Source organism: Diachasma alloeum, unplaced genomic scaffold, assembly GCF_001412515.2.
Source record: "Diachasma alloeum isolate Michigan unplaced genomic scaffold, Dall2.0 Dall_scaffold_00681, whole genome shotgun sequence".
Taxonomy (NCBI): Eukaryota; Metazoa; Arthropoda; class Insecta; order Hymenoptera; family Braconidae; genus Diachasma; species Diachasma alloeum.
Genome location: NW_021680813.1, coordinates 806821 through 822660, shown reverse-complemented (window position 1 = coordinate 822660; position 15840 = coordinate 806821). Strand labels below are relative to the sequence as shown.

General features: G+C 35.1%; 3 protein-coding genes across 3 annotated transcripts; 1 reads left to right on the top strand and 2 right to left on the bottom strand.

Annotated features, from left to right (window-relative positions):
* Positions 1-2152: 2152 nt before the first annotated feature.
* Positions 2153-6166, bottom strand: LOC107044151. Its single transcript, XM_015265935.2, has 4 exons — positions 6060-6166; positions 3736-3855; positions 3361-3638; positions 2153-2629 (listed from the first exon to the last, which is right to left on the bottom strand). The coding sequence occupies exons 2-4, from the start codon at positions 3845-3847 to the stop codon at positions 2342-2344; spliced, it is 678 nt and encodes a 225-aa protein (XP_015121421.1). The 5' UTR covers positions 3848-3855; positions 6060-6166; the 3' UTR covers positions 2153-2341.
* A 35-nt stretch (positions 6167-6201) lies between these two features.
* LOC107044152 (ferritin subunit) lies at positions 6202-13318 on the top strand. Its single transcript, XM_015265936.2, has 5 exons — positions 6202-6567; positions 9318-9436; positions 10862-11023; positions 12580-12720; positions 12807-13318. Exons 1-5 carry the CDS (start codon positions 6498-6500, stop codon positions 12960-12962), a joined length of 648 nt encoding a protein of 215 aa, XP_015121422.1. The 5' UTR covers positions 6202-6497; the 3' UTR covers positions 12963-13318.
* A 110-nt stretch (positions 13319-13428) lies between these two features.
* On the bottom strand, positions 13429-15794 carry LOC107044153 (60S ribosomal protein L14). Its single transcript, XM_015265937.1, has 4 exons — positions 15743-15794; positions 15149-15250; positions 13859-14053; positions 13429-13646 (listed from the first exon to the last, which is right to left on the bottom strand). The coding sequence occupies exons 1-4, from the start codon at positions 15743-15745 to the stop codon at positions 13467-13469; spliced, it is 480 nt and encodes a 159-aa protein (XP_015121423.1). The 5' UTR covers positions 15746-15794; the 3' UTR covers positions 13429-13466.
* Positions 15795-15840: the final 46 nt, after the last annotated feature.

Below are 15840 nucleotides of genomic sequence, written 5' to 3'. Positions count from 1 at the left end.
CCGTTCAGTAGAATGGAAAATTATTGAGAAATTTTGACGGGCGAAGATTTTGTCAATGGATTAATTGAAAAGAAAATGAAACAGGAAAAATGGAAAATGTCATGATGAATTTCAATCGAATCATCTATTGACAAAATCGTTGCCCATCAAAACTTCTCAATAATTTTCCATTCTACTGAAAAATTGACAAAAAAAAATTTTTTTTACTTGAAATGCGTCAAACAGTTATTTTTTTGACTGTTTCCTCACTCTCCCCTATGATATTAAGTATTTGACCATATGCTTCGATTGAGCTCGAAGATTCAGAGAACGTCAAATCGGAGTAGATTTTTTTCGATTCATTACTGAGTTCTCTTGAAAATCTCTCGAAATATATGAAAGATAAGGAAACTCAGTTGAGAACTTTCTTATAAGTTAAAATGCGGGATAAAAAAGAGGTGACATAAGAATTTCGTGAGTTCTGCCTGGAAATATTCAGCACAAACTCAAATCGGAGCGGAATTATTTCGATTCATCTGAGTTTTCTTGAAAATATCTCGGAATATGGAAGAGATAGAGAAATTCTTCTCAGAATTTTTTTGTAGGATAAAATGAGAGCTAAAAAAGATGTCGTTATGGGAATTCCGTTAGCTCCCTTCACTCCGGAGACATTCAGTAAAACTCGAATCGGAGTGGGAGTCATTGCGATTTATATTTCGCTATCGATTTTTTTTTTTAATATTTTGCAGAGCGTAATTCTGATAGGAATTTTTGTAGACTTTCTTTCAAGTACTAGGGTAGTGAAAGCTGCCATAAAAGAACCTCAGACCAGTTTCATTATCTCTATTAGGCTGGGCGATTCAGGAAAAGCTGCAATCGGAGTGGAATCATTTTAAATTCGTCTCTGCGTATTTTGAAGATATCTCGGAATATAAAAGAGATAGGAAGATTCTCATGAGGAGTTTCTTTGTACGGTTAAAGCTTTGAAGCTCTGAAAGAGGTCTTTGTTAAAAATTTCGATAGCTCCCTTCACTCCAGAGATACTCAGAAACTCAAATCGAAACAGTTTTTTTAAGAAAACGACTTTATTTAGGGTTTATTACATACAACAAACTGATTACAGTTAGATTTGTTTTCTTTCTCTGAGTTATTTTGTTTTATCGTTTCACCGCGTGTTTTGAAAATATCTCGGAATATAGAGGAAATAATTGAATTTTTCTAAGAATGTTTCTCGGAAAACCCTGCGCATGATAATTTCACTTCCTTAAATTCCGCAATATTGACTAGGAGCTGAATTAACAATAAAATTTACTCACTACCGATTCAAATGTTCTGAAGTTATTTGACGTTTAAAGTCGCAAATTACAAATACTTCATCGCATGAAGAAGTTATTCTGAATAATTTTTGAAAAATTTCTCTCTATATTACAAAAATCCAAATCGACTTCTAGTGATGAAAATTTGTTAATCGAAATTAAGACTCCAAAATTCAAGAGTCAGAAATGAAGGATAAAAGCAAGGATCGGAAGTAAAGGGTAAAAAGCCAAGGGTCACAAGGGTTCAAATGGGGTCATGGAGGTAATATGAGGATTGGCGAGCGCAGCGAGCAGGGGGTGTAGCCCCCTAGTTTTGTTTAAAAATGTATGTGAACATAACTTGAATTTTGAAGATTAATCTGAAATAAATTCTAAACAAAAATTGGTATGAATAGAAACATTACGGTTCAGTTTGTGCTGAGTGGCAGTCTATTATTATTGATAAGATTTAATCTAGAAGTGCAAAAATAACGCAGAATCTTATGAGAAAATGAACATTTCGAAGTTAGGAAGAAAATTGAAATCCAGAAAAAATTCAAAACAGGATGAATCATTAAAAATTCTATGCCCAATATGAAAATTATCGTCAATGTCAATCTTTCGTGATAAAGTTAAGCGAGGGACTACTGTTTAAAAAAATATTTGAAGTCAAAATTTAATGAATTAATTTCTTATACTCACCGAATTTAGAATTCATGGGAAAAATTATTATTGCTGAATTGTTTTTTTTGGGGGGCTTTTTGAATTTATTTTTCCTCGTTACATTGAACGACTCAACTGGAGTTTATTCATACCACTTAAAGAAATTGTAAATACCTCAAGCGAAAAACCGGATAATGAAGGAATATAAAAACTCGTACAAGATACTCATTTTTTTATTTATCGAACCGAACAATAATTGCATCAAATATCCTACACATGTAACTCCGTAATGATAATAATAATAACCAAAGTTTGATCGTAATTGATTGATAAAGAAGAATCTCAAATAAGAAAATTGAACAGAATTGTTCGTTTGGCTGAGGATTAATGACAAAATTACAAGATTACAAGATTGACTTGAGGTATTCATCGAAGAGATAGACAGAGACTGAGGCATCACGATCCCCAAGGAGGTTCTTGAGGTCGTTGGTGTGACCAGCGAGGTTTCTCACAGTCTCAGCTTGATCCTCGATGAATTTCTCCTCTATGTAGTGGGCAACTGATGCGTCCTGCTTGGTATGGTGTTGGGCCTGTGTGTGGATACGGAGAGCCTCATCTGCCAGCTGTTTCTCAGTGTCCAGAGCTTTAGCCAGGCTGTTGAGCTCGTTCAATTCAAGGACACGGTCTTTAGTCTGAAGAAAATGTACACGATGCATTATTAATTCAATTGAGGGAAATGCGGTCCTTAATCAAGGAAGAAAGAGCGGATTAGAGTGAGGCAAACGTGGTCTTCCTAAATGTTCAGAAGATTTTGACGATTTTGACTATAGGCCAGTTTTCAATGAATATCTCGAAATCTGAGGGCGGTAGCAAAATTCTTGTTATGACCTGTTTTATAGCCCTCAATTCTTTCTACAAAAAAGGTTATTATGAAAATTTTGGTATCTCCCTTAGATTCGGAGATATTCCCCGAAAACTCAACTACGGGCCAAGTCGACTTGAAGCGTTTTACGATTTTTCTACTGAAATTGTGCGATTTGGAGCAGTTTGATTTTATTTTGACGCATAAAAAAAGATCTTGAGGATGAAAGAAGAAATTACAAATTTCATTCTGCCTCCCTTCGTGATTTCGATATGAAAGCTTATTTTTGAATAACTCTCTAACTCTCTTCCCTCAGCCATCTCCCGAAGAATATAATAATAAAATTTCTTAATATATTTGATCAATGAAGAGAAAATGAAAGGGGGTGAAGCCAAACTGATTTTCCTAAATCTTTAATAATGATGCAATCTAGGTGAGTCTAAATTCATTTTGAAAGATAAAAAACATCTTGAGAATGAAAAAAAATGTTAAATGTCACTCTGCCATTCATTATGCCCCTCACTTCGTTCTTTCAACCTGAAAATCTATTTTTGTTCTTACGTTTCTCTTGAAACGAGGCAACTGATTGAAGTTCATCCTTCCTCCCCTCTTGTTAATGAACTTGATGATATCAATGGCCCTGTTCCAATTTTCATCAGACAATTTCCTGTAGAGTCCCTTGAACCCTTCGCGATTGGCCTCGAAATTACCGAAATGAGTGGACATCAACAGGAATTCAAAGCTCGTCTCAATGTGAGCATTGGCGTAGGCCTGAAGGTCAGGCTGAAGAGCCTCGAAGGATCCGTATTTCGCATTGCAGTTGCTGAGAAGTGGCCCATCTGAATTTAAAAAAAAATCAATCAATCCTAACTCTTCATAAACTTCCCATTGAAGAATTCGTTTGAATAAATTGGGGGGGGGGGGGAGAATAATTACCAGTTGTGCTGGGCTTCGTACTGCAAGCACCTTCAACATCATTGTAACAGAATTCTGCGGAGGCCTGGGAAAACACCAGGAAGACTCCGAGCAATACTCCAAACTTCAACATGATGATTCCTGAAAAAATAAAAATCAAACAGATGATGAATGAGTGGAGGAAACACTTCCATAATTTCAATGAAATTATAAAACATTCTTTTTAAGGATCAGTTCAAATCAATTTATTTCGTTGGCGTCACTTCCATAGGAGAGGGTGCGGCAAAATGGACCCTTTTGACTTTTTTTTTCAAAGTCCGTAAGTCAGAAATAAACTTAACAATTCGGCTCAATGTGGGCTCATCACAAAGAGAAACAATTGCACTTTGCAAGGAAAAAAAATTATCCTGTTCCATGAACCGATCAATGAACATTATTAACATTTCGTCAAAAAATCAACTCATCCATAAATATCTCCCCACTCATCCATAAATATCTATGGATTGAAGAAAGATTAAAAATCATCTTTGCAAAATGTTTAAAATTAACTCATTATTTTGCTGTAAAATAGGCAATTGCCACTGCATGATTAATCCTTGTATAATAAATTCTTTCCACCGCAGCGAAATCATCGATAAAAATAGGAAAGTGCATACGTAGTGAATGAAAATCATGAAACTAAAATAATACTAAGAAATTACATGATGAGATCCAACAAAAGAAATCTAGAAAGTACGATGAAACGGACGAATGAATGATAGCAATATTGAACTTGGCAAACGAATAATGTAAATAATAATAATAATAAACATTTTTATTATTATTGTTATTTATATTTTTGCGAGTAAAAAAAAATAATAATAATATGAATTAGATCTTCCGCATCACCAGACTTGTCAAAATGTTTTACTCTCATCCCCTTCATAACAATGTGAAACAGCTTATTTTTCATATTCAATTGTGCGATACTGGACATTAGCTGAATATTTTTTTCTTTTGTCTTTTTCATTGTACAACCAATTCTTTGCATATGAAATGTAAATATCAGGCTGAAGAGTCTCGGGCGATGGCTAGTCACAAGCTTTCTGTGCCGAGTTGCGTTAAAAATAAAAATAAGAAAGATAAATTGTGTAGAAGAGATTAGACACGATAAGATCCGCCATGCGTTTGCCGTGAGAGATTATAGTGTAATTTAGTGATGAATGTTTCGTCAATACAAATTTGAAACGACAAACAACTTCTAACCATTGTGCTCCAATTTTTTTAGCCGTAGCGTTTAGTCAAGCGGTTTAAAATGTGGAAACAACTAAAAAAGAAGAGAATACACAACAATTTCCATTTAATCCGAATATTAATTTAATATTAAATTATTTAATATGCGAATCCGATACAAAATATGCAAAAATACTAAAACTAAAATTCTTGCATCTCAATTGTACTGAGTAAAAACTCCCCAGTTTATTGAAATAATAACAATCACAATGGTAATTAGGGTGAAAAGCGGCCAATTGCTGGACGGTTAAGGGAAGTACGAATTTCGTGGTACGATCAAAAATAAAAGAATCACGTAAATGGAGATATGATGACTGCCGTACCTTCAAGAATATTTTAATTAGCAGAAAAAAATATTTGAAGTCAAATATCAAACTAAAAAATTATTTAATTATTAAATAGTTGAATGCAGCCGAAATCCCTGATTTCTGGACGACTGGGGATATTTTTATTTATTTATTAAATGTCGATCAACAGAATAAATAATAGATTAATAATTATACACGAGTAATATTATTGAGAGGTGAAATTATCATTACAATTCTCATTCTATTATTTATGGGATATTTAATGGAATTTGAAATCGTCCAGAAATTGACCTGTTTATTCTACCATAAGTGAGAAAAAATGAAAATAAAATAATTTAAAAAATTAATAACTAAACAAATTAATCTTAAGTTGCAATTGGCTTTACGAAAATAAATAAAAAATCCTACTCAGATAATTCCACCAGATAAAACTCCAGATAACTCTCCGACCCTCACCCCGCAACAATCGCCCGAACAATACAATAGTAAAATTTCCTCGAAGACTCCTCAACCCCCCGACACCGCTTATTATAATGATTATCTCATTCGACGAATAAATTGCCTGCCATCGGCACAAAGCGTGTAACTATCGACAAATGGCGCAGTTATTCGAGAAAGGAGAGCACTGCTCCGAAAATCGTAGAAAAACCCTCTGAGAGCCGAAAATAAATCCTACAAATCGATAAATGAATTCGACAAAACCCATTTCAGAGGCGAAAAAAATTTTAATAAACAATTGATAACCGAAAAAAAGCAGATACTCACAAAGAATGATTTCGCTGTAGTAAGAGCGTGAATACTCTCGCTTCGACGCTTTACTGCACTGAGTAAGAATTTGACCTGTCCACAAAATACGCCTCTATCCAGCTGATTCATCAGCGCATGCGCACTCGCCGAAGTGCGACGGAAATTCTACAAACCCCAGTTCATTCTTGTCAAGACCCTTTATCATGCTCTAGTGTGTGTTCGTTTTGCGAGAATACAACATTTATTTTTTTTTTCGAGTGGCCAATGGCTGAGTACTCAAAACGCCTCGCTCATTGAGATATTTGTTGATTAACGGTTGAGAGAGGACGACCTTCTATACCAGTGTGTATAAAGGTTCCTTGGTAGGCGTTCGAGAGATCCCGAAACCAGGTTTTTTTGGCCATTTTCTGAATTCTTTGAGTTTCACTGGACTTGGACTCATCAATTATCGCAATCATGAAGTTTCTGGGGGCCTTTATTTGCGGAATGCTGTGTGTTTCGGCGGCTGTTGGAGATGGCTTGAAGTGTGAGTCCTTTAATTTATTTTTATTTTCAAGCCCGAAATGTGGGCTCAACCTTTGAGATAAAAAACAAAAAATTGTCTTGAAGCGAAAAATCATCTCTGAAACCTATTCTTCCAGTTTTTTTCTGGTTGAAGCATTCAATTGAGTTCAGGCAATCATTTTTCACCTTTTTTTGTGGAACAATATTCCTTGAACAATAATTTTTCAATTTTTTTCGATTTAAAATCGAATTCTAGATGATTTTATTCACAGTAGATTGTTTCAAAGTGCTCACAGCATGATTGCATCATTTCTTTTACTCACGATAAAGAAAGGGTCATAGTTCATTCGCTCTGCGTCACAGAATGACTAACGAACCTCGTATTCATCATTTTTTCGCTGATCGCAAAAATTCACGCAGGAAATGATTCAGATAATGTGGTGTTAGGTTATGACTGACGAGATGATCGGTTATCTAATATCATCTCGTCTTTGTCTGGTGACCACTTGTTATGATACGACTAATACCAGCGGCGTAATTATTCCGAGAATTTCACTCTACTTTTATCCTGCGGTTGTTCAACGAGAGGCAATAGTTTATCACTTATTTACATTCTTTTAGCGATGAAAATTCTCAAGGATAACTCGTGCAGACTCAACATTCCATCGATTGGATATTGACTTCGTGGAATTATCAGTTTTGATAACAGAATTTATTGAAAATAATTTCGAGAGTAGAGAAATATCAGATGTTTTTTCAAGGGACGATTAATTGATTAAATTCTACGCGACGCTTTACACGTATCGATGGCAGATTAGATACTGATGAGATCTAATTTTTGATTGTGATTAATCATGAGAAATAATTGAGGGAATTTATTCCTCGATTGACTGATATTTTTGGCCTCAATGAATTCTCCGGAGAGAATGATTGAGTAGTTTTTGTACGATGAAAATTATTGAATTGTCTTTGGGAACAACTCATGACGCAGAGGAGAAATAACTGTCAGGGGAAAACATGCCTTGTGGGATGATAAGTGTTATTTCCGCAATGACATTCATTAAACCTCAACAGTTACCGAAGTTGCGATAACATTGTCAATAAAAATGTAGGAGTCACCAACTGGGCGTGAATAATTTTCCCCGATACAAATTCCAAAGTCCTTGCCCTGGGAGAGCTTATCGCTCGGGCTATTTGTATCGTTGAACGTATCCCATTGAGTCACAATGGGAAGTACTGATGTTCTCGGATTAATTTAATAGATATGATTGAATAGGGTACAATTAACTGAGTTAAGTGGAGCAAGGAGATAATTTGCGGATTTGTGAGATAGCGGGAGTATTAGGGAGTCTTGGGATACATTAACTGAAGCGGGCACTGAGAGAAAAAACTGTATTTTTCGTCGCAATGTGCACGGAGCGCAATGTGGTTGTCGGACATTTTACGGAACTGTCATGTAATTTGTACCTGAAATCACGGAATTTTTCCAGGGCGTTCCGTAATTTTTACTTGAATCTCCTGTGAAAAATTAGGATACCGTCAATTAAATTTTTTGAGTCGATTCCGTAATCGGTGAGCGAACTGTGAGTTCCGTAATTTTTACTGAACATTTTGAAAAGAAGGGTTCGACACTCGTGGGAAAGGTGTTCTTTGACCCTTGGGATGGTACACTGAGAAAAACAAAATTTTCTGAGAAGTACGAGTTTCTTGATATACGCAAAGACATACTGAACTCAGTCAATTTGAATCCCGATATTGAACCGTTAGAAAACATTTTAAAAATCTGATAAAGAAATAGAAAGTTTTGGGGGAAGTTTGATGAAATAATTGAAAAACTGCAATTTTTGAAAATTTCGAGAAAATTTACGAGAATTTCTGTAAATAATTTGTAAACAATTGGCTACCATAACATGAATTTGTTCAGAATCGTAGCAAATTCCTTCATATTCGGAATTTTACCAGAAATTGATTTCATGCCTGAGAAAATAAGGTTTCCGAAAGTTTAAAAAATTTCAATTATTTATTTATAATAATTGCATTTGTCGTCTTTAATAAATAGGTCTCGATCCTTCATGGTTCCCCTGAAGAGATCTGTTGTCGTGTTGAATCGATTTACTTGTGGACAAAAAAATAGTTTCCACATGATCATTTTCGCAGTAGTAATTGTTCTCGTGAGGCATTTATATGTCTTTCGGGTAAATACATTCCTCCTATAGATAATTGTATGAGGTTCCGGTTTTATCCACTGAATGTTATTGAGTAATGTACATCTTTGTCCAACAACCACTTACAATTTCCATAGAACCAATGATAATTTTAAGAGGAAGCTACAATTTTCTTGCGGAAAACTGTGTTATTGGCAAAACTAAATAATTTCGAGGAGACAATTTTTTTGGGAAAAAAATATTCTTCCCCCGTCAGTGTATTCTTTCTACGGTATAAACCTATGGAGTTCCCTCAGATCAAACAACTGTCGTAACATAGATTATATTTTTTCCTGCCAACAGTTCGACCTCTTCTGGAGACATTTCTGATGATTACGACAAAAATTAAATTTTTGTGAAAGATATTAAATTTTCTTCTGTCAAGTTAATTAATTTTCCTCAAGTAAATCTGTTCCATTCCATCATAAATTTTCACGTGGCACATATAGATTTTCGGCAGAGCTATACATCTGTCTCAGTGCGTGGTCGACCTTGGGAATAGGGAAAGAGATAATATGATAGATATGGCGTTTAAATATGCTGATTCATGCTGAATGAATTACTGTAGGTACTTTGAAGCCTGCTGATATACCAACCGACTGGCTGGACATGGTGGACCCCTGCATAAAGATCATGGAGCATCAGGTGCAAACGGAAATTCAAGCTGCAATGACTTATTTGGCAATGGTACATGAAAATGAAGATATAAACATTCATTACACGCACGAAAGAATTTCGTAATACAGAATGTCTCAGCGGAAAAATCGACAGATTTTGATTTTTCTATACGACTTATTCTATTAAAATCATTTCTACAGACATTCCTCCACATAATTTTCTTCTTTTATTGAAACGTTCAAGTAAAAAAATTACTGTAGAAACCATTTTTTTCGAATTATGTGACTTTCATTTGAGACTCGATTGATGAATTATCGGAATGATGAAGTTTTGGGGCGTTTTTCGTATTTTTAAAAAATTCTAGTAAAGACGTATTCTTTAAATAATCGTATTTCAACCTTTTTCAAAATACACTCGACTTCTAGATGATTTTATCCGTAGTAGATTGTTGCCAAGTGTTCACCGCATGATGATTACATCATTTCCTTTAGTCACGACAAAGAAAGAGTTTATTCTATTGAGATAATTCCCACGAGAATTCCTCCACATCAATTTTCTTCTTAATATTTTCCCCTCGCCTATTAAAAAATTCAAGTAAAAAATTTCTGTAGAAACTATTTTATGAGAAACAGGCCCGGTTGCACCAAGCCCTGTTATCCAAATAAACCCATGGGTAAAATTTATCCTCGGGGTCTATTATATCGTAGGGGTCATAATTTTTCAATTTTTGACCCGAAGAATAATTTTTTATTTATCCTGTAGCCCCATTTGAATTAACACTGATTTAACCTTGGGATTAAATTTTTTTTTGTTCCTGAGATAAATTTGAGATACTCTCCTGCGTCAAATAATCCATCGAACATCCGAATTTACTTTTTTTTTTATCTGACTTTTTCGTTATCCGGAGCCGGACCAACCGGGCCTCAGTATAGAAAGATCAAGTTCTCTATTTCTGTTGAACATTCTTATTGAAAAGAGAGCTTGTGAAAGCTGCAGAATTTGTCAATAAAATCGCTGAAATGCTAATAAAATTTCAAACAAACAATCCAATTTTTTAGAACAGATGCGTTCTTGTGAAATATTTCGAAATTTGAAAGAGATTCTGAAATTTTCATAAACACTTTTGCTGCAGCTTTTCTCTTGCTCTACACAAGAAGTCCTCATGGGGATTTTTCTATCTCTCACAGTCTCAACACGTTTTTCATGAACTCATCATGACCTTTAGTTGACTGAGAGGTGAAGGGGGTAAAATGGGCCTTTTTTAATCGTCAATAACTAGAGATTGGTTGAAATTCACCCATGTTTTTTATTCGAAAAGCATTTTATCATGATTGAAAATGAAATTTAATTCATTTGAACCATGTTTTTTATCAGAAGATTCAAAAAGGTCCATTTTATCTCATCCTTCTACACTTCGTTTGGAAAATTCACTCGTGAATTCCTTTGTCCTCCTCGCAATATTCATGAATGATCTTTGATTTATTCAACGTCCAGGGTGCCCATTTTGCGAGAGATTCAATTAATCGTCCAGGCTTCAGCAAGTTCTTCATCGAAGCAGCAAGTGAAGAGCGTGAACACGCCATGAAGATCATCGAGTACTTGCTGATGCGTGGTCAGCTCACCACTGACGTCAGCAAGCTCTTGAAATTCCCACTGGTGAGTTTCCCAATGTTGCACTAGATTGGGTAATGATTGATGCCCTTGCCAATTTTCCTCGTTCAATTTTTCGTAAACAAGATCGACACAGTCGACGCATTATTCGATAATAAATTGATAAGGCGTATTAATAAGGCAATTCAATTTCACACATCCCTTTCTACAAGGAAATGTCAAATGGTATTCTTTGCGGGGAATTACGGGGACTAAGCTTTCTTTAGATGAATTCATCAATGACTAATTTTTTTAGTGGTAATTATACTTTCATTGTGATGAACATCTGCACTAAACTCTTTCTAATTGTGTTTATTTTTTTCCTGTTCTAAGAGTTTACTCAATTTTTTTCATTTCATTAAATTTGTAATTATCTTAGTAATAGGTAATTCTATTGCAAAAAAAAAATTGATGAAAAGTTTCTCCATAAGGAAGATTTTTGATATTTTTTTGTTACACTTTAGTCTGATGAAAACAGAATAACGCATTTTTCATTAACGGCTAGTCAAATTAGGTTTGATTAACCATTATTGACACAATCTTCAATTTGAGGAATTTTTATCATTTCATATGCATCGTTTTATCTTTAGGATTAGCGACTAGTTGGGAGAATTTGGCAGTTGTCTCGAGATGTGGAATTATTTCCATAAGTAAGAATTTTATTAGGAAATGCCAAAAAACATTGTTTGTGGTAATTTTGTGCTCCACAAAAAAATTTCTTTTGACATTTCTTCGTAAGGAGAACACGTTTTCAAGATAGAGACAGAAAATTTTTAATTTAAGCGCCGGGTGGATTATCTTGCCAACAACATCTTGGTGATTTTTTATTTATTTTAATAATCTGAAATGTTCCTCAATTGCCATTCAGTTTTGCATAGCTCTGGAGTCTCAAAAAATTATGATAGTACAATTTTGTAAAATTTTGAATAATATGGGGAAATAAACCCCATTGGGAGGAAATTGCAAATTAATAATTTACTTAATGATTTAATTAATAATTTTCTACTTTTTTGACTGCACAATCATAATTTTTCGGGACACCTAGGTGATGTAACATCCAGTGGAAATTGCGATATATTTTAGATTATGAAGATAGAAAAACATTCGAGATAACGTTCGAAAGATAATCCATGCCGGCCTTAAAGTATCTGGTATGGATGTAAAAGCCTTCCTCAGTACACTCAACATAAGAGCAATTATGGCTATTGCTTTATTATCGAAAAAATCAAACTAAATGTATGAGATGTTGATGGAAATGATCCATTATTCTTTCACTTTTGTATTATCACCACTATTCTTTAGCAGAGTAAACCGATTGGTTTAAAATGCTTTAAAAAAAAACGCAAAAATGGTCGAAATAGATTGCAAATTTGTAATTGAAGTATCGTTATTTTTTTGTTCAGCGATTGCTTTTATGTGAGAGAACAATAGATTCCCCTGCCCGTCATAAATACCTTAATCACTCAATTGTGAAATTGTCCTTTTTTGTGGAAATTTTCTCCTAGCATCTTTCGTTGTTTCAATTTCATTACTGAATTCAATTTCTCTGTTTATCTTTCTAGAAACCTCCTCGTGAGGAGTGGCCAAATGCAGTTACTGCACTCAGCGATGCCCTGAACCTTGAAGCCAAGGTCACCAGCAGCATCCGAGAGATAATCAAGACCTGCGAGACGCCCAAGACCTCTGACTTCAACGACTACCACGTGAGAAACGAATCACCACTAATTTCCAGACCAAAACCCCTCTCCCAAGACAATAAAATTAATTTTGAAATTCCATTCTGCTTCAGCTCGTCGATTACCTCACCGGTGACTTCCTGGATGAGCAATACAAGGGCCAACGTGACCTAGCCGGAAAGATCTCCACCCTCGGCAAGATGATGGCCACTCACGGGCCACTGGGTGAATTCCTCTACGACAAGAAGATGCTGAAGGATGAACTCTAGAATTGTTCACCTCGCAGCAACAAATTATCAAGGGATAACTACCCTAATCGATCATACTTATTTTTCAATGTAAAAAACAAAATTCCACTTAATGATTTATCTTTTTATAAATTCATGAATCAATACTCCGATTGAATACTTTTCCAGTTTCAAGATTAGAATAAATCTTCGAGTCAATTACGTTAATCTTCCTACGAACAAATTTTTTCATTATACGTAGCTGATAGTTCCATAGCATTCTGTATGATCAAATTTATGATGTAATTATTGTATCATTATATAATGTAACCGTTGAACAATGTGTTGAATTCATAAATAAATAATGGCACAAATATATTATTCGCTTTATAAATGAATATCGATTCTTCTCTTTTCATGAATGAGAAATCACCTCATCTTGATGAGTTCCTCTTTTATTAAAAATACTTCATGGTTTGGGGAAATAAATTAAGGTGAAAACAGTCTGTTTTTTTTTCAAAGAACATTTATTCCAAATTTAAATTTTTACTTCTTCGCTGGTTTTTTCGTCGTCGGCTTCTTGGTGGTTTTGGCAGCTCCCTTAGCTGGCTTCGCCTTCTTCTTGATGGATCTCTTCAGTGTGAAGAAAGCTTCTGTCCTTAACTTGTTGCGAACTTGACGAGCTTTCCGGAGCTTGAAACGATCGAAATCACTGAGCTCAGCACGCTGAAACGCAAGAAAATCATCAAATATTTAAATGAAATTCTCATTATTAATTTGTCATTTCGTTGCTTCTGTTGCAAATAATTTTATCAATCGATTTTTTTTCGAAATTAGTGAAGCTATTACAACTATTTGTGGATAAAATTTACAGAGTAATAAGAACAACAACTTTCATTCGAAATAAAAAATATGTGCAGTGCAAGTGTTGAATTTACCTTCTTCTTTGCTTCAACTTTACGAGCCCACATGGTCTGGCTCCACTTCTCATCAAGCTGGGCCTTCTCCCATGCTTTCCTGACAACTCTCGTGGAGCCAGTGTATGGGAATTTGATGCAGAATTTTGTCAGGTGAAGCTGACTCAATCTAATCTGCCCCCTGGGGATTCCTGATGCAGGTCCATCAATCAGAACCTGAAAAGAATGAGAAAGACTCCATTAAAGACTCATCTCCACAGGGAACTCAAGTGAATTTTAGTAATTAATGTTTTCAGATAATGTTTGTGGCATCAGAAACGTCAGCCGGCAATTCCTATCAAGAACAAAGGTTCATCATATTTGAAACTGACATTTTATGTTAATTTCTGGAGACCATGGAAGCTGTCTGAAACTGACGAAAATTGTTCCAATTATTCTCGTACCAAATCGTTCTTTGTGTGAAAATTTAAAGGCTTGGGTTCTTTATCATTTTATTGACTGCAACAGAAGGCTTAATTATCTATTTTTGTCCATTTCGACAGATACAATTTGAGCCCATGGAATTGAAAAAAAAATGCCCCAATCCAATCTTGAGTTTATACATTGTGTGTGTTCTCTTCAATTTCCCATACTTGGATTACACTCGTCGAACTGCATACAACAAACATTAGAATTTAGTAGAATTCAATACCTATATATATACCTGTACTTAGAATGAGGGGATTATAATTGCAGTGGGCAAAATTTAAAAGCAAAAAATTGCACGGCTAAAAAAAATTAACGGACTCCATTGCGAATTCTATTAAAATTCTAAAAGTCAACAGATTTCGATTTTTCTATATGAATATTCTCTTGGAATTTTTTTGTAAGAAGAATACTTGAGCATGAATTTTTCATGTTTTTTTTACTCGGATCCTGTAATGCAAAACAAAACAAAATATAGCGGAAAACACTTAGAAAATTCGTGCCCAATAATTTTAGTAGAAAAAATCTCAAGAGAAAACTGAAATCTATTGAATTTTCAAATAGAATTTTCTAGCAAATTCGCCAAGGTTTTCTCTTAAATTTTGTCATACGTGATAGATAATTTTGTCATGGAAATTCTCTTTGGGTGTTGAAGAACGCCCAAAAAATTCCTCCCAGCCACTAAATTAATGAGTTCTCAAGCATTAATCTTTGCATTTTCTCCTACAATGACCGTATATTACCTAAAGACTTCACTGAAAAAACTATTGTGTCCGAAAATAATCAGATTCTATTTGCAGTTTTGGATAGATTCCACGCCTTACAAATGAAAAAAATAATGCTCACTCTGTTTTGGTCGATGATATCGACGATGGCAGCTAGCTTGCCCTGGTATGGGCCCTCGCTGATGTAGGCCACGCGGCCAGACTCCACGAACCTCTCGAACGGCTGTAAAACCAAAAAACCATTAACCAAACCACCAAAAATACAACAATTACCCCTAAAACCCCAGTTTCCTCCCTTCAATCTCAGAAACCGTTATATTTACGTTCCGAATTGGACTCCCAACGCCGTTGCGATTCTAACCTCACCTCCGAGTTCAATCCAATTCTCTCAACGACCCCATCCCCTCAAAAAATCCCAAAAGTCCATAAAACCCGAACCCACAACGAAAACTAGACTCCAAAAATCCAATTAACCACAACCCGAAGATTTCTATCCCCAAAATACTGAACACAGTCATGACTCCTAGCCATGTGCTCCGCTGACATTCTAAAAAACAATTTCCAAAACTAAAAATAAAAAACCATCACCCCACTGACCCCCTGACTACCCTCAAACTCTCAAAAACCCCTCAAAACCCAATTCCAAATAATTAATACCTCTCAACCCCATAAATCCAAGAAAACGAGGACTTCATTCCACGAGTAGCATACGTACCATGATGACCGGAAAGAAAAGAACGATGGCCGACCGAGTCCCTCATTCTGTCCCACCGGAAGTCAAAACACCTCCCAAAACTCCTCCCCCACCCAAAT